This window comes from Sceloporus undulatus, chromosome 1 (genome assembly GCF_019175285.1).
Source record: "Sceloporus undulatus isolate JIND9_A2432 ecotype Alabama chromosome 1, SceUnd_v1.1, whole genome shotgun sequence".
NCBI classification, from domain to species: Eukaryota; Metazoa; Chordata; class Lepidosauria; order Squamata; family Phrynosomatidae; genus Sceloporus; species Sceloporus undulatus.
In genome coordinates, this window is record NC_056522.1 from 15,857,139 (window position 1) to 15,881,936 (window position 24,798).

General features: G+C 39.8%; 3 protein-coding genes across 10 annotated transcripts in view; 2 read left to right on the top strand and 1 right to left on the bottom strand.

The window, feature by feature from the left end:
- GPR75 (G protein-coupled receptor 75) overlaps nt 1–13,864 on the top strand; it is a 40,203-nt gene extending 26,339 nt beyond the window's left edge. Inside the window, exons 3-4 of one of the 2 annotated variants that reach the window (XR_006103605.1) lie at nt 11,845–11,924; nt 13,560–13,864. The gene's annotated coding sequence lies outside the window, so the exon portion shown is untranslated. The remainder of the gene's footprint in view (nt 1–11,844; nt 11,925–13,559) is intronic. The other variant, XR_006103604.1, reaches the window with a different exon arrangement.
- On the bottom strand, nt 803–22,676 carry ERLEC1 (endoplasmic reticulum lectin 1). Of its 3 annotated transcripts, none has more exons than XM_042464286.1 (14): nt 22,383–22,675; nt 17,880–17,984; nt 15,825–15,905; nt 13,870–13,947; nt 13,645–13,708; nt 12,019–12,059; nt 11,625–11,848; nt 9,477–9,606; nt 8,110–8,271; nt 6,372–6,431; nt 6,059–6,183; nt 3,881–3,958; nt 2,976–3,051; nt 803–1,098 (listed from the first exon to the last, which is right to left on the bottom strand). In XM_042464286.1, the coding sequence occupies exons 1-14, from the start codon at nt 22,593–22,595 to the stop codon at nt 1,027–1,029; spliced, it is 1,509 nt and encodes a 502-aa protein (XP_042320220.1). In that variant the 5' UTR covers nt 22,596–22,675; the 3' UTR covers nt 803–1,026. The 3 variants fall into 3 exon arrangements, 2 of the variants coding, with proteins under 2 accessions (XP_042320220.1, XP_042320225.1); XM_042464291.1 differs by lacking the exon at nt 22,383–22,675 and adding an exon at nt 18,122–18,190; XR_006103607.1 differs by lacking the exon at nt 803–1,098 and having other exon boundaries at nt 3,008–3,051; nt 6,036–6,183; nt 22,383–22,676.
- Nucleotides 22,677–23,647: 971 nt separating this feature from the next.
- Nucleotides 23,648–24,798, top strand: part of ASB3 (ankyrin repeat and SOCS box containing 3) — a 112,751-nt gene continuing 111,600 nt past the window's right edge. For 3 of the 5 annotated variants that reach the window (XR_006104581.1, XM_042474318.1, XM_042474361.1), the window contains exon 1: nt 23,648–23,910. The gene's annotated coding sequence lies outside the window, so the exon portion shown is untranslated. The remainder of the gene's footprint in view (nt 23,911–24,798) is intronic. The other 2 variants (XM_042474328.1, XM_042474350.1) reach the window with 1 other exon arrangement.

The window sequence follows — 24,798 nt, forward strand, 5'->3', positions numbered from 1 at the left end:
GGAAGTTCATGGGTTTCTCAAAAGCTGAAGTAGTGTGTAGTGAATAGTATTTACTGCCACAACAATGCTATTCAATGTTGGTACTTTACAGCAATGCTTGATTCCTCACCAATATCAAAATGAAATTTATAACAGAGATGTTGCTTTCATACATGAGTTGTGAGACAAAAGTGAGATCTGGAGGGGAAAATCCAAGGGAAGAGCAACTGCCTGAGGACAGACAGGAAGGCAGGTAGGCAGACAAGCGTGGGCCAGATGAGTGTTATGCAGGTCACTGCATGTACAGAGATGCTGAGTCTTCTTTGGGCAGATTTACATTTCTCCATAATGGAGGACTGCATTTGCCTGGAAATATGGGGGGAGAGCTTGGAGAAAGCTACTTTTTTTAGAGAACAACTCCCAAAATCTAGCATGCTGCCTGGAGAATTCTGGGAGTTGTACTTCAGAAAAATTTCTCCAAGCTCTGTCTGTTTCCTACTTTAGAAGTGTGTGCGAGGTGTAGAGTGCATGCTCTTTTGCCAAGTGAAGGTTTGTTGGCATATACTAAAATTTAGAACCGGTTGAGAGAAACTCCTGTGCACAGTCAGGCTAGAAGGTCAGGACTTTCAATAATAGAATGTGCTCCAACAAGCATAGATTGTCCTTTACTGTTGTTACCAAAATACTGTAGGTAGTAGAAGATGGTTTCAGTTCCATTCTGCATCCTCTTAAGAGTCAGAACTGAATCACTCAAATCAAGCAGATGATGCAACCCCTAAGGAAACAGAAACTCCTCCTCGTGTTACCTGGGCAAGTGCAAAAGTTTAGAGTAGTTTTTTTTAATTTTTAAAAGTTTATCAATAGCCTCTTATATACATATAATATTCACAAAGGAGTTCATGATAGCTCGTTGCTTTTTAGACGGGTCTGCTGGTGAGTTCTTTCTTGGCTCATCATCTCTTTTCACCGTTGGTTCATGAGGAGTAGCCAAAGCATAGTTTCCACTTCAGCTTTCAGGGCTCTGAACTAAGTGAAATCCTCGCACTACTAACTGGGTACTGAGAGTAGTCCAGATTCATCTGCTGTATCCAAAATTTTACAGATAACTGGTGATTCCACCTGAATAGGAAAAATATGCATTAGCAGGTGATCTGTCTCTTAACTGCAGTCACAATGATCATCATACTGTAAGATATATGACTATGACTGAATGGGACAAAAGATTAACTAAAAGGAAAATGTAGGGTAATATACCCTCACAGAAGGTCTCTATAAATCACGTAGCATAAAAGTCTATGAAGGAACGTCTGGTACTTATAAATTCTCATTTAACACTTAGAAAATAATGCAAACGTTTCCTGAACTTATACATTGTATATATTTACTCCAATTATACCATTTAAACCATCTCCTGGAGTCCAGGTCCATTACTCAAACCACTACACCACACTGGCTCTCCATTTACATTTTTACAAAATATTACACCATATTATATGCTGCTAACAATCAAAATATAAAACAAAGGGCTGAATTTGGATTTAATCATTCCCAAAATAATAATAATAAATAAAATATTTATTTCTAGCCCACCTTTCCTGTGATCAAGGCGGGTTACATACATGTGCCAATACAGCATAGCAATACAATATAAAACACAATAAAAACAACAAATACATTACATTAAAAATTGCAATAGCAATTACAAAAATAGGCACATCAAAATCAAAGAAACAATTAAAATGGAGGAGAATGGAGAGAGTTTCATTTTCTTAGAAGGGTGCACTCCCTCACATGCCTTTGGGGGGCCCTAGTCACCAAATGCCACGTCAGCATTGAGGAAATAGGTGACATTGGGACAGAGTTGTAGTGAGAACAAAAGCTCACCACCACCAAAAATTTAGGCCTCTCCCTTAATGTACAGGGATTTTATTGGGGAGACCACTCCTTTAGACAGAACTCCTTAGGATTTTGCAAAATTAAAGGTTGCCTTCTGCACACACACTATAAGTTACTATACAATGTAAAGAAGAATAATGGACAGACATATCCAAAGTCTTTTGGGAAGCTCTGCTAATCACAAGCGTGTCTTTCAAAATACTCTTTTCCTTGTTCTCCTTCCTTCACCAGAGCTGTAAAGCATTTGGATAATTTAGATAGTGAAAGAAAGAGGGACTGTCGTGACTTTTATAAAAATCAGTACAATCACAAATACAACCAGACAGAAGCTGAGACCTGAACTCCCTCTAATCTATTTACTTCTTCCACATTTAAATCAACAACAAGGGACTGCATAGATTTCAGCTGGGTTGTGCCCAGGGTTCTTAACACTAAGATGGAAAACAACTTTTTTTGCTTTAAACCTTAGGCTACCCTTTTCATTCTGTCACAGTGTGGGCTAAGCAGAGACTAAGTTTCTGAGAAGAGATTATTCCCATCAACAGACTTTTCATTCATTCTAACATTAGAAAGAGCTCATGTTTTAAACCTGACCTGAAAAAAATTTGAACACGAAAGTTCCATCCAACCTCTAACGTTCTTATTATCATGTAAGGTAAAAGAAGCATTCTAAATTGATAGGCTTTTAGCTGGACTCAAATGATTTTAATACTCAAAGTAGTTCAAAGACTACCTCATGTCTGCCTCTGAACACTCTTTGAAGAGCATCTCAAATAGTATTAATAAGCTTTTAGATTAAATGTGAGCTATTATTGTTATCACCATTAACTCTATAAATAAAATGTCTTGGAAAACAGTAGGTCTTATATCACATCATCCATTTCTTTCCTGTCTCCTGCGCATTTTAAAAAGATGCTCAGTGGAAAAATGAGTAAAGAAATAAAAGCTTTAGTATACAGTAACATGCCAATCTCAAGACTGACAAAAAACTGAATGTTCTGCATCTTAATTTACATGTTTTATGTAAGCAAAATGCATTTTTCATGAGAAACATTATTTCTAGGGACCAGTCTTCTTACATCAAGTTGACAAATACATACCCCAAGGATATACTGACAGGAGTGAGGTTCCAACATATAAACAGTTACAGCGTGAGGAGAATCAGATTCCTTGCACCTTAAAAACAGAAGTGGCTTTTAGCAAGTATCTTAGATGCAAAAGAATGGTTCTTTTTTTTTAACAGGCAACACCAAGCCCCAAGGTGTTTTACGCATTTGCCTCAGACATAATCCTGATGATGTTCAAAGAGTTGGTGCAAGATATCCTTGCCTAGCTTTTTATACAGGGTATTTTAAGCATCAGTACATCAGTCTGGATTGCCATACCATGAAATAAGCAATGTGGACACAAAGACACAAACTGAAATGTCCTAAAATGTCTTCCTTCCAGAGAGTCAAAGCAGAGATAACTATATACACCACCATACAAAAAGATGCTAGATTACTGTATGAAAATCCAGAGACAAGTCCATGCCTATGACTGTGCCCAGAGAGAATAAGCTCCTTAAGAAGTAGACTGAAAACTAACTGGCAAAAGTGTTCTTGAGAGCTGGGGTTATATGGATTATTCTGTGGCACAAGTTTTTGTGGAACACATGCAAGTATTTAGTAATAGTTAAACTTCTTTCAACTGGGCCCAGTGATCAACAAAAATCTGGTCATGCCATTCCTTAGAAGCAAAATGAGGTGTATTATAAGAACCTTTTGTTGGGGCAGACTATCCAAACCAGTGCTTCTCAGAGTTCCTGATGTAGAGAAACAGCATTTTCCCCTAATGTGCCAGGGATTGGCCCCATATTTGGGCTCACTGGTTACAACTATCCCCCACCCTTTCCAGGAAATTCATCACAGATTGGCAAGGTGATGGCTTGCAGACCAGCACTGGTCCACGGAATGATGTAAACAAACCCATCCAAAACAGAGTAATTTCAAGGAACAAAACTCACTTCAATTTCACTGTCACCTGTCGAGGTCTGTCAGTTAAATCACAAACATCTCCATTTCCATAGTAGTGTGACACCATTCTGTTAAGGGATTTCCAAAATAGAGTTACTTGAAGCTGAAAACTTTCATAACTCACAGATGAAGCAACAAGAGATGCAGCTCCTCACCCTGATCATCTCTAGAACTATTAGAAAGCACACAAACCAGATTACAGCCAGTACTGAATTTCACATAAAAACCTCTGAAAAAATAATATTTGTGAACAAATAAAGAATAAGACCATGCTCTGCAATTTGGTTCTGCTTTGGAGCTTGGAAATTCCTGTTGCTTTCAGATGCAATCTGTGGCCCAGTTTCCTGCCCTAAGGCTCTTTGACAAACTACCCCAAATACCCCAAACAACAACAAATCAACTCAGAAGTGAGTTGGAATTCTCTTCTGCTTTTGAAATGGAAATAAAAAAAAAATGTTAAGCAGTAGTGTTGGCAGTAGCTGTAACCCATTTAAAAGGAGGCTGAAGGCTTTCATAGCCGGCATCCATAGTTTTTTGTGGGTTTTTCGGGCTATGTGGCCATGTTCTAGAGAAGTTTCTTCCTAACATTTCGCCAACATCTGCCAGCTTTGGCATTGTCTGAAGATGCCAGCCACAGATGCCGGCGAAACATCAGAAAGAAACTCTTCTAGAACATGGCCACATAGCCTGAAAAACCCACAAAAAAACTATAAAAGGAGGCTTTTTAGGACAACCGTTCATTTTGCTTGTTGCTTGTGATAGAAATTTTGCCACATTTCTGCACCAACTACTAATCCAGAGAAAGGGAACAGGAAGGTTCACTTCCCTGTTTGGCAGGGAAATGCAGACACTGAGTAGTAACAGGCACACTGTGAAGTTGCCACTTGGTATATACGTAGCCCTATTTTGATTTATTTTCATGTGTATGTGAGTTAAGGAAGTCAGTTAATTTGAACAGGAGATACTATCTCACTTTTTCTAAGGAACCCAAAGAAATTTGGCGTAACACTGTCCTGCACTTGTCATGCAATCTTTGTAGATCTCATTAATCTGAAATTTGAGTATGTAATAGATAGCAGGGCCAAGCATACTTATCAAATTTGCAGATGACACCAAATTAGGATGAATAGCTAATACTCCAGAGGACAGGATCAAAATTCAAAATGACCTGAATAGACTTGAAAGCTGAGCCAAAGCTAACAAAATGAAATTTAACAGGGAGAAATGTAAGGTACTGCACTTAGGGTAGAAAAATGAAATGCACAGATATAGGATGGGCGACACCTGGTTGAACAAAACTACATGTGAAAGGGATCTAGGAGTCCAAGTAGACTACAAGTTGAACATGAGTGAACAGTGCGATGCGGCAGCTAGCAAGGCCAATGCGATTTTAGGCTGCATTAATAGAAGTATAGTGTCTAGATCAAGGGAAGTAATAGTGCCACTATATTCTGCTTTGGTCAAGCCCCACCTGGAATATTGTGTCCAGTTCTGGGCACCACAATTCAAAAAGGACATTGAGAAACTGGAGAATGTCCAAAGGAGGGAGACTAAAATGGTTAAGGGTCTGGAAACCATGCCCTATGAGGAACGACTTAGGGATCTGGGGATGTTTAGCCTGGAGAAGAGAAGGTTAAGAGGTGATATGATAGCCCTATTTAAATAACTGAAGTCATATTGAGGAGGGAGCAAGCTTGTTTTCTGCTGCTCTAGAGACTAGGACCTGCAGCAATGGATGCAAGCTGCAGGAAAAGAGAATCCAGCTCAACATTAGGAGGAACTTCCTGACAGTAAGGGCTGTTCGACAGTGGAACAAACTCCTCGAAGTGTAGTGGAGTCTCCTTCTTTGGAGGTCTTTAAGCAGAGGCTGGATGGCCATCTGTTGGGGATGCTTTGATTTGGATTTCCTGCATGGTAGGGGGTTGGACTGGATGGCCCTTGTGGTCTCTTCCAACTCTACGATTCTATGAATATCTGATAGATTAGATGGCCCATGTGGTCCCTTCTAATCCTAAAATTCTATAATTCTATTTTGAGCTTCCAGAGTGAGGTCAAACAGTGTAGGGTAAAAACAATATGGATGCAAATTGACTTTAAGATAAGTGCAATAGCAAAATGGCAAATTCCTTCTCTCCAGAGCTTTACCTAAAAAATCAACTCAAACATACTTCACCGTCTGCAGGCCATCATCTTTGAGGTGATATGTTCTAGCCACATTTTTTTGTGCCCAGTCAAGGTGTTCCTCCTTGTTCCATGTGCCCACAACTATAGTTGTTTTGCCATTTTCTTTATCCTAAAAATAAAATTTTAAGACACTGTTAATTTAGGAAAGGTTTCTCACTGACCCAACCTGATATAAGACTAAATTCTAAATTTGTTCAACCCAACAGCCTTGTTTTCAAAAGCTCTCTTATGCAGAAAAAGAAAAAGCATCATGTCACCATTTAGTAGCAGAATCTTTCAACTGCTGTTGTCACGTACCTTGTGATACTGATGTACATATTTGCCATAGCAGAATTCATACCTCCACCAGCCAACACCCTACAAAAGCCAAGGAACATGAAATTTAGGCAAATGGTTTTTGTTCAGTACTGCATTCAGTGTATCCTTAAGATTTCATTAAAATTAAACAAATACTGGAGTTACATGACTAGCCCTGCATGTTTTGCTCTGTGGAGGAAGTTCAGAGAGCAAATCAGATCCCAGTATTTGCTAACGGCTTTGAGATTAAAGGGAGGATTAAAGAGGTATTTCCAGGGGTCAGACTAGACCTCTCATGTTTTACAGATCCCATTCTATTTACCTCACCAAAACATAACATGGCTGGGAATGTATAAAACAAATGTACATATTATGCTATACTGTATATAAATTAGCTTTTGGAGGTTTTAAAAATATTTCAAAATACAAACAAATGAATAATGACTTATTCAAAGTAATGGAAAAACAATAAGACTGACAAATTTATGTCAGGGTTCTAACTTTGCTTAATTACTCACATCTCACAAGGAAATAACTCCAATGAGTTCCAGGTTGACTACCAATAACCACTACCAATAATAAGATGCACACTGCAAATTCACCAGGTGATTTAGGTTATTAACCAGACCCCTTCCAAATACATCTATATGGTAATAGGGGACTAATGGCTTTTTGAGAAGTATTAACATGCTCAATGAAACGGAATTATATTTTGTAAAATGAAGCTGCTTCTTTATGACAGCTCAGTGATTGTATGACGTTAATCTGTGTTCTAACTTTCACAAGAGATGGTTAACCTGTATCTGTGTCTGTAGGTGTTCTGATTGTCAGAAGAAGTTCACATGGTAGACTGCTGCTCCGTACAAACAGAACAAAAATCAATACACACAGAAAGCTAGCATATCAAGGAACAAGATTGTAGACTAGCATTTTGCTGGCATGTTAGCTTTCTATAAGGAGAGAATAAATGAGTATGGAAAAATGTTGTTGCTATCACTCTGAAATGGCACAACTCATATATAGTTGATCCAACACAGAGAAAACCAGATCATTATGTAGTCACTCAAGTTTAGCTTATCTGCATTTCGTGGAACTGTGCCATACATTTAAGTTGGTTATTCAGCTTATGCTACTTGGATGTATGCTACTTTCTGGAATGAAATTTCTGTTTTTGACAGGCAGTAACGTAGAATATAGTTGCTTTGAAATGGTTTGGATAATGAAAAAGCATAAAATGTAAGCAATGTTGCTTTAGCTTCTAGATCTTACTGACATCTTTAACCCTTCCCCCATTACTTTCTTTATCTATGTCTATGTGTGCATACCCACACACAAGTTTTCTTTCCAGAAGACAAACTCTTCCAATTCCATCTCAAAGCTGAAAATCATATTCTGAATTATGAATAAAAGTAGTTTAAATGGAAACTCTCTAGGTGTATGCATTGCCTCTTTCAGACTCCCTACCTTCTATTTCCCTAAACCTCTACATTGACTCAGAAGTTTATAGAGCAGCTTGTATGTGAGTGGAACATGCCATGGGAAATCTTTTGTGATTCCCAAAAGTGTTATTTTTTAAAGCTTACACTTATTCTAGAATCAAATAAAGTCAACTTTGGAACAGAGGAGATCTCTTGAAAGTTCAACTGGATTTTATACAAAACCAGCTCATGGCACAGCAACAAAATATACACAAGTATGTGTAGGAAGGAGGATTCAGTGCACAAGGGATATTTCTCACCCCATGGAAGCAGTAAGATCCACTAAGGAACTCTTTTATGAGCTGATCGTCAGTCAGTTTCGAGATGTGTGTTGTTCCAACTGTTAACAACTGGGGTGTTCCAACAGCAACTGGCTTGTGGAAGGAGGAAAATTTTTCTTCTTTTGCTGAATTAATTTCTTCCTGAAATTTAAAACATGCTCATGTTTGGATATGATAAATGTATTAACTGCACACATTAGATTTGAACCAATTCCAAACATATAGCCCTGTAATTTTGTTTCAGCTAGAAAAAAAAGCAAAGAAAAAGAAAAAAGAAAAAGAAAAAGAAAAAGAAGCAAATAAGTAATATGTCACATTAAAAAAATAACTGATTTATTGCATTAGAACCTGTAATGTGGTCCTCGGTTCAGAGATTATGACACACGCAGGGATGAGGAGAAAACAAGAACACTCTATAAGTAAGTCTAAATGGTCATGAGGTAGGTATTATATTTCTAAAATAAGATCTAATGTATACCAATAGCAATAGCATTTACATTTCTATTACATTTCTGTACCGTTTAGTAGTGAACTCAGCACTCACTTAGCGGTTTACACTCTGTAAGCCAATTGCCCCCACCAAGCTAGGTACTCATTTTACTGACCTATGAAAGGATGGAAGGCTGAGTCAATCTTGGAGCCCTGGGGTGAAACTCACAACCTTGTAGCTGCAGTACCAGCATTTAACCACTGTGGCACCAGTATATATAATGTATATATACAGGAGTGTATATAATGTATATATACCGTGGCTGTCCGCAAGAGTAGTAACTGGACATCACACAACCACCTTAGCTTTAATATACTAACTTAACATCTTTAGTAGGAGGAAAACCTCAAGTCCTAAACTGAGATTTAAGATAATCATGTCTGAATTGGGTGATCTGTTGAGGGAGGTGGCTTACCCTCCTCCCCAGAGAAGACAAATTATGCTTACACTGCCCAGTAGAAGAGCAGGTTGCTAGAAGGCATTCCTAATGCCCAAACCTTGGAGAGAAAATAGAGTAACCAATGTTCAGTGATAGAACACATGCTTTCGCAGAATCACAGAACTGTACAGTAGGAAGGAATCCTAATGTCATCTAGCCTAAATCGGCAACTAAAGCATCCCTAACATGATGGCTAGCCAGCCTCTGTTTAAAGACTTCCAGTAAAGGAGAGGCCTTCACCCTCTGAGGCTGTTCATTCAACTCTTACAATCAGGAAGTTCTTCATAATCTTTAGCTGAAATCTATTCTTCTCTAATTTGAATCAAGTGGTTGAAATCACCATCAACAGCTGCAGTTTTTCAGTCATAATTTGTATTTCATGTCTGTGTCATCAGTGCTGCACTAGCAGGTTCTTACCTCCTTGGCTCTCCTAAAAGGCATCTTCATCATTTCTTGCTGTTGCTCTAACTGTTCAAGGTTATGGGGTTTCAGTGGAGATCCTGGCAATGACTGGCAGAATATGTCATTCACAGGGGAAGCTCTAAACCTGTGGAAACAAAAATATTGACACAGTGCTTTTAATAAGAGCTGGATTTTTAAAAAAAGTTGTAACTCCCAGATTCTGCACAGCCAGTATGATCATATGCTCACAAGGAGATTCCAGGAGACACAGTCGAAAAAGGGAACTTTTCTAAGCTTTGGCTGTGGTATACAATACCCAACTCAGCTAAAGTTGGCAGAGAAGTTTCCTTAAATTCATCCATTGAATTCAGGAGGAGATGAAATTTAATGTGCAAGCCTGCAAGTGTGTAGGGTTTTTACCATTGTCTGTAGAAAGGGAGAGGTCTGTGGCACCTTAAAAATTCTGTTCATTTCCATAGTGGAACATTTTAGTACCATGTATGAATTTCATTTTCCAAATCACAGCACAGGGGTGCAATTTTACAGGAAGCTAAAATGTATTGGAACCATCTTTATCATGACAGTGGAATATAGTGGCCTCTCTCTAGTCACACCCAGTGCACCTGATCCAATTCTCTATGGGTGCTGTGATGTTTACAGGGAGCACTTGATTATCAGAAACTTCAGTGCTGAACAGAGGAAAATATGGCACACTTTGCAGATCGTTGGGATGAGTATTGCAGTGACTCTAAACCACCCACAAAACATGGACACTCATCAGCTATCATTTCCACTTCTGATTGAAATAGTTAATCATAATGTAAATGTAACTCTGTATCTCAAGATAATGCTTTTTAAATATTGGAATGCTTAGATCAGAAAGCAGTTTAATTCTATTCTTTCTTCATCCTTTCTGAAGGTACTGAAGTGGGGTGGATGCGGGGATAAAAGTGCCTCTTCCCTGCTGTCTACTACCATTATTTCACATGTCATAAAAACAGAACCTCAATGTTGTGTCCAGGAGGCATTTACCTCAACTGGATTAAGAAAATATATTAGATTTATTTTCCCATTTTAGATCCAGTCATCATGGTGTGTGCAACTCAAATTGCTTCGTCAATAAATAAATAAATAAGAAGAAGGAAAGAGAATCTGTTCATGAACAACTTCTCTTAACTTGGTTATGGTTTTGTTTTTGTCTAGTGTCCACAAAAACATTTTTTTTCAAATAATCTGTATCTCTATAATATATTTGTATAGTTTTTAAAAGTTGCTAGCAACTTTAATCCAATACTACTTTCAATACAGACCCAGATATTATTTTGGTTTTAACTAATGCTGCAGATTCTGAAATGTTAAGCTTCTCAGAGCAGAATGATACATTATGCCAAACAAGGGTTTCCCTCCAACAGCATTCTTTCCTCAAATTCTCATCCTTTCCCCTTGTTCCTGGAGGATTAGAGATGCCAAGGCCTGGAATAAAAGGAGGAAATTTCAGAAACTCCTCCCTTTATGCTTTCTTTCTTTCTTGCCTGTTCTTCATAAACTTGGGGGGGGGGGGGGGGGGGGGACAACCAAAGGGATTCCTTATAGTTCAAGAGTTCAGAACTTTGTAGCCCCCCCCATTTGTAACAATAACATTTTAAAAAGTAAATTCAATTTGTAATTACTTCCTGAATAAACTATAGCTATAATCAATGAAACATTATATTTTTGTGGCAAACCAAGTTATATGCAATACATCTTATGTTCCTAAAGTAACAATGATTGCCATTCTTTAAAAGGCACTAACACCACATGTGTTCCAATCCCCCCCCCCAAAATTCCCATGTTTTTCAGGAAAAAAATGTTGTTTTTTTCCCCCTCATGACTTCAACATTTCTGGGGGGGGGGGGGAAAGAGCCATTTTACATCTCTATGTTGGATTACTTCTCTGCTTCATGATGTCACCACACTGTGTAGAGCGCATATATCTGTGATGTGGAGTGGAGGCAGGAAACACACCAAGTAACTACTATCACTACCCATAATTTTTCCTACATATTGCAAGGAAAAGGGAAAGAACCTGACACAGGGATGTCAATTTCTGCAGCCACCCCATGGCAGGGGTGCTAACCTTCAACCTCCCTTTAAGAAGCTTAACTTACAGATAGAAAACTCTACCTGTATTTAGGATGGCTGCACAGCAGGGGAGTCAAAACAACTACTTCATATTCACATGTGGTGACTTCAGCCACTGACAGGATTTCATGCTTTGCTTCGGGATGGCAGACATACATCACTGAACTTGATCTGGGCAGGTTTTGTCTCAAGCTACAAGGTGTGCCATTTCCCATCCCTATGGAGTAGTATGGTGTCATTTGCCCTTCTATATTTTTCGTAGGTATCTAGATGGATAAAACAAAGGACAGAAAAAAGTAGAAACATTAATTTGGGAACTGCTACATAACAGTATGCTTCTAGGTAAGTCCCACTTTTGCTTAAATGCCCCAATGTCTTTTCACATTAACTTGGTATCCGCTAGGGTTTGGAAAAGGACAACCTTTTCTCCACTTACCTCTTTTATACTGTCTTTTTCATCTTCCTTCTCTTCTTGCTCTGGAAAATATTATAAAGCAGTAGAAAAATTAAATTATGCTTATTAGTATTTCTCAAAGTTGGCTTCTAAACAGGAGGCAGATTGAACTTTGGGGGAAAAATCTTCTCACATCTCTCTCTTGGTATAAAACCATAATGCACTGAGATATGTAACACAGCCAAACATAGGCAACACATTCCTTTGAATAACTATACACCCTTAGTATACCATACAGCTTAAATGTGAACATGGGTATTTTTCAGGGAAAAAATGGAGAGATTAAAAGAGTGTGTGCATGGATAAGTTTGTATTTCACCCTTTCCTGAGCAACATCCTTCCCACTAGTTGGAGGAAAATGGGACAAGGGATCTGTTTATCAAAGTAAAGCAGTGTCAGAAGTACTAAGTACTGTACAAATACACAGAAAAGAGGCTTTAAAATCTGGAAGTTTTGGTCAGCTTCTAAATGATCAGATTCCTCTTTTTATTTTCTGCTGTTATTTTACATGTTTGATTCTGCTCTTTTACTGTATGTTTTCTTGTTTTTCTTTTGAACCATTTAAAATGTTTTTCTTGAGAACCCTTGGCCTTAGAAGGCAGTATAAAAACGTCTCTGTTGGGGCAAGTAAAATGCAGTTTTCATTTCCAGAGGCACCGAGTTTGCCTTACATAAATGCCCCAGAGGGGACTTAAGATCACACATCAAACTTATAGCTTGGAAAAGTAACTTTTGGGATAATTCCCAGAATCTCTTGGTTAGTGGCCCCACTGGCTGAGGGAGTTATCGTGGTTGTATCTCAAGTCCCTAAATCTGAGGTCTTACCACTGGACATATAGGGCCTGTTGGTATAGGCTCTATTCAAACATCTCTATCAAAAGAGATTTTGTTTATGATGGATTTATTAATAAATAAGAGAGGCAGTGTGGTATAGTGGTTTGAGTGTTGGATTACAATTCTTGAGACCAGGGTTCAATTCCCAGCTCACCCATGAAAACCACTGGGTGAGCTTGGGGATGTCATATGCTCTGAGCTTCAGGGAAAGGCAATGACAAACTTCCTCTGAACAAATCTTACCAAGAAAAGTCCATGATAGATTCACCTTAGGGTTGCCATAAGTCAGAAATGACTTGAAGGCAAACAACAACAACATTAATAAAAATTGAATAAACAAATGCCCAGTGTAAAGAGGATGCTGATCCAGGATGGTGCTGAGTAGGTATCTGCATCTAACTCACTCACCCAGTTGTGTGTAGGTTGTATATATATTTGACACTTGCACTGAAGTGCCCCGAGCTTGCTAATGCACACAAGAAAACCAATTGAAAAATTACTTATAGTTTGTATTGAAACAGCATTTTGCTTCTGTACAAGGTAAGTTACCCAACTTTCTGCAAGTGGAGAACAGAGGAATAAAGTAGTGACAATGTATGATGGAATGAAGGAAAAGGTGCTCAATAACATTTAAATCTTCCTGGACTGGAAATAAATGCTCCTAAACAGGAATATTTTTATCTCCACAGGTTGAATCCATTGTTGCGACTTATCTTTCTTAACAAATTAGATGCAAAGTTAATTCTTCTCTTCATTCAGATGACAGCAACAAACCTGGATCAAGCAGCGCACTCTTCCGTAGCATATTTCCAAGATAGTACTCTTGAATATTGATTTTCTACAAAGAAGAAAGACATATTTGTTTCAAAACCACCACTCCTTTTCCAATACTTCATCTTTGTTATGTCAATAGGGCAAAAGAAACCAAACACATTTACGTACAAAACGTTTTAACAATTATTTTTATCTTGAAAATAAAAAAGCATTAATGTTACATACCTGTCCAGTTTCTTTCTCTTCATGATACTGACGAATATGTTTTCCATGACAGACTTCATAAGTCCAATATGATTCAATCTATTTTTTTAAAAAAAACTGTATTAACAAATTTAGTCAAGAAGTATTTTCAGAAAAAGAAAAGCTGCAGCCAGAGTTCAACTACTATCATGCAAACTGCTTTCTACAAGCTAGAAAGCGAAGGGATTTTCCACTTATCTGAAGTCTCAAACCTCATATATTAACATGTGATGCCATCCCCCCTTGATACATTAATAAAAATTGTTATGACATTAATTTTTTTTAAAAAAGAAGCTGCTTTATACAGTGGTCCCTCCGTTTTTGCTGGGTTGATTGTGAATGTGGAAAAACGGCAAATAAAAAAGCACTATTCTTTTTATCTAAGAGAACACCACTCTAGCAATCTCCATGTCCGTCAGTGTACCTTTATGGTCAACATCTGCCAGAACCTGATCAGAGAATCATTCTGGAGGACCTAGACGTGCCTTCTCTACAAAGTTCTAAGTTTTCCAGCACAACTCTATGATTAACTTCTGGCAGAGTTGTGCTGGAGAACATAGAGATTCCTAGGAAGAACATATTAATCAAAACTGTAAATAATCAAATTTGCAAAAGTGAAAGCTGCAAATGTGGAGGGCCAACTGTAATGAAATGTGTCACTTTCAAAATCAACAATTGCACCATCAGATTAGTGCAGTTTATTTAACATCCTCAGCACATCCTGTGGAACATGCAGAGATGGAAGCCAACCCTCAACTTCTCCTATTCATTATAGGGCAGGGAAAAACGCAACCTTCAGACCCCACATCTGTGATCCACAGCCATGGTACCAGCCCCCCCCCCCCCGGCAATTGTTTTAGATGCCATTTTCAGGTGATAATTGCCTGAAAATCTTCCAAAATCCCCCAAATAGGCATAACCATGGAACCCACCCCCAACTCATCTAAATGTTTTCTTTTCTCTTTTCCCCTTCTAAAACAGCAACAGGAGGTGATGCAATTTCACTTACTGTTGACATTTTGGAGAGTAAAACAAGGGAATGTAATATTTTGGCACACTTCTGTGAGGATGTGGCCTGCAGGTGGGACTGGCCCCTATGTCCCATACAGTTGCCCACCCCGCTGTAGGATCATTGTATCCATGTAAGTTTTGGTACTGGTATTTGTTTGCAGAAACAACTTCTGTATTACAGATCTTGTATGGAGGACAAATTGGAAAAGAAGCTGTGTGATGGCATGCTTTCTGAAAATGCTTGGCTATTAATTTTGCACAAAGCTAGTCTAATGAAAAGAGACAGCTCAACAACATGGACTTGTTAGAAGTTACATATTTAGATTTAGATACTTAGATACTCTAAGCCCTTCCTTGAAGCTTGAAGGCATGTTAAACAGTTCTGTCGTTACTAAAAAAGGAGAGAGGGAAAGATGTGGCTGCATCATGAAATCACAGACTTGCTGCTTAAGAGGCAAACATTTTGAGTATCTTTAGAATTCACTAAAGTATACAGTCTTGGGTCCCTGAGTTAAGAAGAAACACATAGCAGCTTCTTAACACACCCACCAGTACCCTGGGCTAAATAGGTGGGTGCCTCATGAAACAGTGCCCTTTCAACTACAAAGCACAAATGCTAACGTCCTGTGTGGTGAATTTTCTTCACTGTAGTATACCTATTCAAGATATGTCAGCCAGAACTTTGAGTGATTTAAAAATCTTTACATTTTTAAAGCCAAATTTTTGTCCAAGGTTTAATTCAATTCACACCCACCAACTTTCCTGAAAAACACAGACAAGACTAAACATTAACACGGGGAAGGTTCACAGGAAATAAATGTACAGTTCTAGGTTGCTTATTTATTGTACATCATTTTATCTCAGTTACTGATATAGATATTAGAATCTGGGCCCTGTGGTGTTAAACCAAGCCAAACCAGACATACCCTGTAAGAACAGCTGCTTTGTTTAAATAGAGGTTCCAACAATTCTGCAGGGCTAGGTCCCTTGTAATCTTTTTCTTCCTCCTAAAACACAAAGAGTCAGGTGTCAGTAATGCCTTGAAAGAACACAGAACATTGTAGCACTTTACAAACAGGGTCAGACATACCATGAGGCAGAATGAGGTGGCTGCTTTAGGCAGTAGGCCTTGGGTTAAAAAAAAAAGAGCAGCAAATTTGTTAGTTATTTAATTCACTCACTACTTTTGCATTTTTCCTGCCAGGGATTAGTAAAGAAGCTTGTGATACTCCTTGCTTTGCTTACCAGAAACAAAACAACAAACAAAAAACCACCCATGGCTGGTTTAAGTAGTAATGCATCTTGGGGTGGGTGGGTGGGGATTGCTATATATTTTACTGCCTCAGGAAGCAAAATGTTTTTTTTACAAAAGGGATGGCTTTATTCATTTTATTAGGCTTCTTAAAACATGCGTAAAAACATCATTATTGTAAGACATAGTAAAAAAATTAGATAGAACAGTTTCCTTGATTGGTTTTAACACTGGTTAGACAAGAAGTACATGTCCCCAAATCCCATGTGCTGAGGTTTCTCCCACCATTCCTAGACATTACAGTAACTTCCCACAGGGGCCAACAATATGCCTTGGGAAGAAACCCACAAGGATCTAAGGGAAACAGCACTGTCCAGCAACTGATACTGAAAGCCATACTGTATTCCCTCCTCATGTAGGTGCACCCTCCACAAACTGGATTTTCTACTCCAAAAAATTGTACTGAGTTAGCACAATCCACATGCGTAACTCTAAACAGATATTCTGAATGCACGCATTAGTTGTGTGCACTTTTATATCTTTTTGTCTTTCTTGCAGTCCTGCGTAGAACCATATTTATGTATCCACACCCATAAAAGTATTTTAATTTATTAGCATTTTGCTTCTGGAGCAACCCTAGTTTATTTTACACTGCAGAGGATACTAGAAATACTTTTTGCAATGAAGTACACAAAACAATAACAAACAAAATATAAAATATAAACATATTTAATAATATGTGTTAGAAATTTATTACAAACCACTTTAAAATTAACCCACCAAAAACCATTACTTTCTTCACCCCTAAGTTCTAGGTAAGTTTTTTTGTGAAAAAAATGTCAACCACTCATATCTTAGATACTTAGAAGATAATAAAGCAGATATTGAAGTGTTCCAAATACACATGAACCCAACATTCTAGCACCTTTCAAAAAGTGCAAGCATGATCTCATTTTAATCCTGCTTAACAGGATATCTGCTCTGGACAGTTTACAAAATCACATCATTTCCTCCAACCAAGTTGGCAAACATATTTCATACAGCCAGCTGGTAAGATATAAACATCGGTGTAACATCCAATAAACCAATATATCAAGTCAACAGAGGAATGCAAATGATACATTGAAACCCTCCCTTTAAATAAACATTTTCCCCTTTTCAGATGATTCAAGCTTAGACCTGACTGGAACAGGAGTAAGTGATGTTTGGCTTGTCAGCACTATAGGACTATATGTTCCATCATCCTTACTGGCTATGCTGGCAAAGACCAGTGAGTTGTTGTTATCAGTCTAGGTCTCACCATGTTAATCTTAAAAAGAGAAGTCCAGGCGAAATCATAATGGCTCTCATCTGAAGACTTGAGAATTTATTCAAAACCAAAATGTTTAAGATATGTTTTGTATTTAAGTTTCTTCTTTAAGTAATATCTCTGGAAGACATCTTTGGCTTAACGCAACTGAATCGCCAAAGCATCTCTTTACTCTGATCTTGGTTCCAAAATAGCACACCCAAGATCAGCTTATCCAAACTGTTCCAAAGGGGACTAAAAATGAAACATGCTTTGGAAATCATGCACACAGTTATATGCTTCTCATGACACCACTCACAGCTGCTAAAATTGATTTAGTGTATTCTGTGCATTATAAACATTTTACAGTCAAGTAGATTAGTAAGTTTTATATACAAACACTTGCTGGAGATCTGTTGCTCCAATAAAGAGACCACTTGCCTCATCTCCATTAGCTAATACTGGAAGAATGCACTTGTATTTTTCTTTATCTGCCGTTGTCATGATGACATAATGATCTTCTTTGTACAAAACTCCAGCAGTAGGCTAAAAAAGGATGAAGAAAGCACACAGGTTTTACTTGGATGTAAACAAAATTTAAAAATAAAATTATGATGACAGATAGTATAAAATATATCTGTTGGCTCATTACTGAAATAATATTTTCATAGCACTGAACCTACTTTTGAAGCTGCAGCTTGCTCTACTGGTTTATCAAGTTGTCCATTGAGCAACATAGTGTTGGGAAATGAAAAACAGAAAATAGCCTCTTGACTCTATGATAAACTACAAATATTACTTAAGCTTTAAGAACAGTAACCTTAATTAATCCATTTTTTTTGTTTTGTTTTTTGCTGTGTGCCTTCAAGTCGTTTCTGAATTATGGCAACCCTATCATGAGGTTTTCTTGGCAAGATTTGTTCAGAGAAGGTTTGCGATTGCCTTCCTGGGTGTGACTTGCCCAAGATCACCCACTGGGTTTTCATGGCCAAGCTGGGCATCAAACCCTGATCTTCCGAGTCACAGTCCAACACTCAAACCTTAGTAGCTCTCAATACCATTCATCAATACCAGTCCCCCCCCTTTTATATTGGCCAAAATAATAATAATAATAATAATAATAATAATAATAATAATAATAATAATAGGCAAATCAAACAATATTATTGATTGAATAGCTACTGGTGGGCTATACAGTTGGCCCTTCTTATACATGGATTTTTATACACAGATTCAAGCATCCACGGTTTGAAAAATGTTAAAAAAATGTATAAATTTACCTTGATTTTCCATTTTTTATAAGGGAGGCCATTTTGCTATGTCATTATATTTAATGGGACTTGAGCATCCACGGATTTTGTTATCCACGGGGGATCTTAGAACCAAACCCCAGAGTATAACAAGGCTCCACCATACAGTACTGTTAACTTTCAAGAGTCTTTTTCTAATTTGTATTCTTCTCATTTTGATCAAGATAAAGCAAGCAAAGAGAGCCAGTCTGGTGTAGTGGTTTGAGGGCTGGACTACAAATCTGGAGATCAGAGTTTGATTTCCCGCTCAGCCATGGAAACCCACCGGGTGATCTTGGGTGAGTCGCACATTCTCAGCCTCAGAAACCCCATGCTATGTTTGTCTTAGGGTTACCGCAAGTTGGAAATGATTTGAAGGTACACAGCAACAACAAAAGGTAGAACAAGCACAACCTTTTATGGTTCAGACCTAAGCACAACTGTTCATTCACTGGCTCACAACGATATACAACCTGAGATGTGAACATCCAGAACTGCTCGAGTGCCACATTCTGGAGACTTTATATTTCTGAATGTTCTCTCTAGCCCCAGAACATTCTCCCCATTTTAACTATAGGCTGAGTATCCTTCATCCGAAATGCTTGGGACCAGAAGTGCTTTGGATATCAGATATAGGGATATGTGCATATACATAATGGGCTACCTTGATTGGAACGAAGTCTAAACATGATATCCATTTATGTTTTGTATAAACCTTATTCACAAAGCCTGAAAGTAATGTCATACAGACTATATTAAATATCTTTCTGCGTGAAACAAAGTTTGTGTACACTGAACCATGAGAAACCAAAGGTATCACTATCTCAGCCACCCACAGGGACAATTTTGGAGTATTTTGGAATTCCGTAGAAGGGAGATTCAACCTGTATTTCCTTTTCTTTCCATTCTCTGCCGTGGCATAAACAAGTAGAATGGACATTGTTCTTGAAGGATTCAACTGTTGAGAAAGATATATAGCAGGGATGGGAATCATGCAGCCCTCTAGATGCTGCTGGACTTCAACTTTCAGCATCTGGAGGGGCACTTAATTCCCAGCGACATACAGAAATTCAAGATTCACATGGCATGTAAATAGGCCTGTCACACAGATTGTCTAAAATGCTGCTGTCTTGATTTAAAAAAAAAAAGGTTTCAAGACAAATCAGCTAAAATATGAGGCAACAGCCACTATGGCAGACAGAGAAAAAAGTCCCAGTATGGCACTTCTACATGTAATAGTTACATGATATTTTTGTTAATTTTAGTCAGTTTGAAATTGCTGTCCCTATTATTTGCATTAATGTGGTTTATCTCTAGATAATCTTACAAATGTATTGTTCTAATTAAATATAACAGCCCCTTCCCCAACACACCTGTTTTTCTTCTCACAGCTACACAGCCTGTTTACTTTATCAAGTACTACTGTGATGGTGTGCCTTCAAGTAGTTTCCGACTTATGGCAACCCTAACGCAAATCTATCATGGATTTTGTTGGCAAGATTTGTTCAGAGGAGGTTTGCCATCCACATTCTGTAAAATTCATGGATTGTATTTTCATGCTATGTTCAAGCTATGATTGGTTTTGACAAGAGATATTTTAAGCCTCCACCTTCATGGTGGCAATCCTTTGCACAAGGCTACTAATAGCTCACTGCATTTGTAATTTTGGGATTCAGAAATATTCCATTTATCCTCCCCCCCTTTTAATTTTTATCAGTCAACAGTGAACAGCTCAACTTTTTCTACTTTGCATAATCCTGTGGTTCATTTACTTTATAAGTTTACAAAGCATGAACCTGTCAACGTCAAAGATCTCTTTTACAATGTAAATGCTGTGAAGTCAAAGGTTTTCATGGCCGGCATCAATAGTTTTTGTGGGTTTTTCGGGCTGAGTGGCCCGAATTCTCTGAAAATGCCAATCACAGCTACTGGCGAAACGTCAGGAATAAACTCTTCTAGAACATGGCCACATAAACCGAAAATCCCACAAAGAACCAATGTAAATGATCTATGTTAAGTGAGAGTACAAACTCGGGATTGCTTAAGAAGACAACTAGTAAATCGAGATGAACAACCTGAACAAGAATCACAATGCCTTGTTCCTCAGAGACTGACTTTCACTAGGAGACAAGAATCAACTTTCTGCAAATTCCTGCTCTTGGTTCATAGCTAAACCAGTCTTCCCTGTCCAGAGGTAACATAGGTCTCTATGACAGATGCTGAGTTATGTGCGCTGTCTTCTTGTTCTAACTGATGGCAGCCCTTTTCTGTAAGAACAATCTTGCTGGGCCATACTAAAAGGCCACCTTATTCGGTATGCTGTTGCTTAACCGCTTGAAAGGAAAGGAAGCCACAACTATCACGTCCTGCTCATCCTTCAACATGGCCTGGGAATACACTATCTTTGCATGCAGTGTCTCTATTTAAGGTATTATAGCAAAGGTATCTTAGGGGAAAATATTTCAAGTCACAGCAAGAGCATTTATTTATTTGTGCAACATAAAATAGCAAGTCCTGTACCTTTAATGGTTGCACAGAAGAGGGAATTTCAGGAAACGTTGCTTGTTACCTGGTTGCATGACAAGCATCTCTTCAAATCCCCCTTTTTACACAGCCATTAAAAGTAACAGAGACCTGGCAACTTTAATTTTGGAAGAACTTGTTACCAGCAAGGCAAAGGGACCTTGTGTCACCTTTAATTGAGAAAGAAGTTGTCGCATAAGCTTTCATAGACCATGCATTGGAGCAACTACATAAAGTCTACAAAAGCTTATGCTGCAACTTATTTTGCACAGTCAGGGGTAAAAAAAGACTGCCCCGAAGGAGCCCTGTCCCTCCGTCCCTTTGATTGCTGGGTTAAGGCTGTGGCAAATGCATGCCACACCCCCAGAAAGCGGCAACTTTTTGAGCTGGGAAAAAGCCGGTTTTCTGCCACAGCTGCAGCTTTTTGGGGCTACTGCGGCGTGTGGCGTCCAAACGCTGCGCTGCCATTTCATTGGCAGCTTTGAGGCACGCATTCGTCTAAATGCTGCCAGGCCAGCTGTTTTGCCCCTTAGTCTCAAAAGTGCTATAAAATCCCTTTGCAGACTGATATCCCGACTAACACAGCAGTGTCTCTGAATAGAGACTTCCTCTTGTTGTTTAAAACAACAACAGCAACAAGAAGCTGCTTCCTGGCTGCCAACCTTGAATGTGGCAAATGCCGACGGTCCCTTGTTGGCATTTTGAACAAAGGGCAGCAATGCTGTGCCTTTAGAGCCGTTCTGCAGGAAGATGAGGAAGGAGGCCAAGGCTGGTTTTAGGCTGAAGAGGGAGTGAAAGGCCAGGAGAAATCCTTCCAGAACCTGGCCTCCGAGCACAAAACGATGCCCACCAAGAACGATGGATTCCAGCCACAAAAGCAGCCATTGTTTTGAGTGGGTTCTTCCGCCGGAGAGGAAATCCCAGCAAACACTCTTGGCCACAAGCCACCTGCATCTGCACTGAGGCATAATCCACTCTGAGAGCGCTTTAGCTGCCCTGCTCAGTGCCATGGGATGCTCTCTGACAGAGGAGGCTCAATCTCTGGCAAGACTACAGACCCTGGAGCTCCATGGCAGCTAAAGGGTCTCTAACGGCATTCTCTCTCCCAGACTGCCCTGCCCTTCGGACCCACCAGACTGAGCTCGCTCCCGGGCCAAGTGACTCGGAAGGGGACGTCGTCGCTGAACTGCGGGAGCGACCGGCCTCCCGCGCCCTCCGCCGCCCGCGCCTCCCACAGGCCCCACAGCAGCGCCACCAGCAGCAGCAGCGCCAGGCCCCCCGGCCGCCGCCGCCTCAGCGCCAACGCCGGCGCCTCCTCCGTCTCCTGCCGCCAGCGCCGCCTCATCCTCGCTGTGGAAGCCCGGCCGGGAGGCCAAGCGCCCGCCCCGCAACCTCACAGGAGCCGGCCACGTCTGCTTCCGGAGGGGAAGGCCGTGACGTCACTTCCTGCCCACTGAGCAATCTCAGGACTTCAACTCCCACAAGGCCCTGCCGCTTCGCCCAACGGCTAAGAACTCTGGGAGATGAAGTCCAAAGTTCATCTGAAGTCGGCCTTCCACACTCGCGGCTTTGATTAATAGGTTCCTCTCTAGGAAACTCTAGGTCCTTCTGTGCAACTCTATGGCCACTTTCTGGAATGGAGAACCTGGAAATTCCTAGAAAGGATGCTTCTCTAGGAACCTCTAGGTCCTCCGGCGCAACTCTATGGTCAACATCCAGCAGATGTTACACTGGAGAAGTTCTTGAAGGTCCCAAACACACTGCAGAAACAATCCAGTCTGAGACCGTATTAAATCCCTTAAAAGAGCACAGTTGTGGTGGGGCACTGGTCTAGATGACTGCACTGCAGTCTTATTATAGCTCTGCTCTTCCACTGTAACTGCTCTGGCTGCCTCCTGCTGCATTCTGGGATTCGCAGTTCAAACACGGGTCCATTTAGAATTCTCAGCCAGAGAGCTCTTCTCTCTCACTGAACAAAAATTAAAATAAAGAAAACAAGATGGTGAAGCATCATGGGAGAAGTAGTTTACTGTCGCTTGGAAGGCAATAAGCCAAGCAATGGTATTGACACTTGGATTCACACTCTGACAAAATCTCTACGGAAGGAAAACGGTGCCCCGATTCACTCAGATGAAACGGAACTTCATTTCCCATCAGCCTTTGTCAGTAACTACAGAGGCGAGGGATCATGGGACTCGTAGTTTATTGACACTGGGAGTCCTTACAGGTCATAAGTGCCTCATAGAGATAGTAAGAAGTAGAGTCACTCAGCCTGAAGGCCCTTACAGTATTGCCTTTTTCTCAGATCCACACCGTACTTCCTTTCACCATAGAAACAGTACAGCCTAGAGCGGCGCTGCTTAAGTATTTGGCCAATAGCGTCGTTCCATTTTTTTTAATACAGTATCCGGAAGTTCGGTCTCTGAGGCGCTCTATAATTATTATATTTATCTAGATTTCCCCTGCTCCTTCCTTCCATTGATTCAAACGGGAAACAGCGCTATAATGTAACGCCTTCCTCGTATCAACATCCGGGCCAAACAGAAGCGCGTTGCCTGAGGAGGAGGCGAAGAGAGGTAAATTTGTGGGAGCGAGAGAGGGAAGAAGAAGGCCGCGGCGAAGAGCAACTCCGATTTCGTTTTTTTTTGCTTTCTGCGCAGGTTTGTCCCTTCCGCGCACCCATCTTTTGTTAACCGACGGCGGAGGTAGTTTCAAGGCCTGTTCTTTGTGAGGGCGAACACTGCTCCCGCGCATGCTCTGTTTGTGGCGGCGCATGCGCAGTAATTTTTTGGGTATTTTCCAACGTTTTGACAGTTTGAGACCGCTTTGGCTCCATGCGAGGAATTCTGGGAACTGTAGTTTTGTGAAACATTTAGCCGCCTCTGTTAGAAAGAGGTCTGGTTCCACAATAAACTACAATTCCCAAGGTTCCCAAGCACTGAGCCAGGGCAGTTTAAACGGTCTCAAACTGGATTATTTCTGCAGTGCATTTTAGGACCAAAGACTGTGAAAACCTATGCTACAACTTCTTTTGTACAGTCAATAACAACAAGAACAACAATAAATGTCATTTCTTTCCCGCCTCTCCTCATGTTAAAATACAAAACACGATTAAAAGACACTATTCGTTTATTTGTTCCATTTTTGTTTTGCTCACAAGAGAGAAACGTTTTTTAAAAACATAAAAAATACAGTAAAAGAAATTAGAAACAGTTAAAACCATCTAATTGAAACAGTAGAAAATTAACAAAAACATATTAAAACAATTGATGCACCCCCCCCCAAATCAGGGGCAATTGATACCTCAAAGGGATCATGCAGTGCCTTTGAGACTTAGGGGCTCTATAGACCGCCTCGACAGAGCGGTGTCCTGCTGCCCCTTTGAGCGCCGTATTGAGGCTGCGGCAACTGCAACTGATCTGGTGCTTTACCGGCTCTAAAAACGGCCAAATGCCACTCCTTCTGGAGCTGGAAAAAGGTGTTCTTGCTGCCGCTGAGGCACTTCTTGGTACTCCTTTTGGTGTGCGTCATATCAACGCCATAATCCC

Excerpts from the sequence above, each read along its gene's own strand:
- ERLEC1 (XM_042464286.1), bottom strand. The coding sequence starts at position 22,595 with ATGAGGCGGCGCTGGCGGCAGGAGACGGAGGAGGCGCCGGCGTTGGCG. Across the intron at positions 8,272-9,476 it reads CTTTTAGGAGAGCCAAGGAG|GAAGAAATTAATTCAGCAAA; the intron begins GTAAGAACCTGC and ends TTTAAATTTCAG. Across the intron at positions 1,099-2,975 it reads CCTGTCAGTATATCCTTGGG|GTGGAATCACCAGTTATCTG; the intron begins GTATGTATTTGT and ends TTTCCTATTCAG.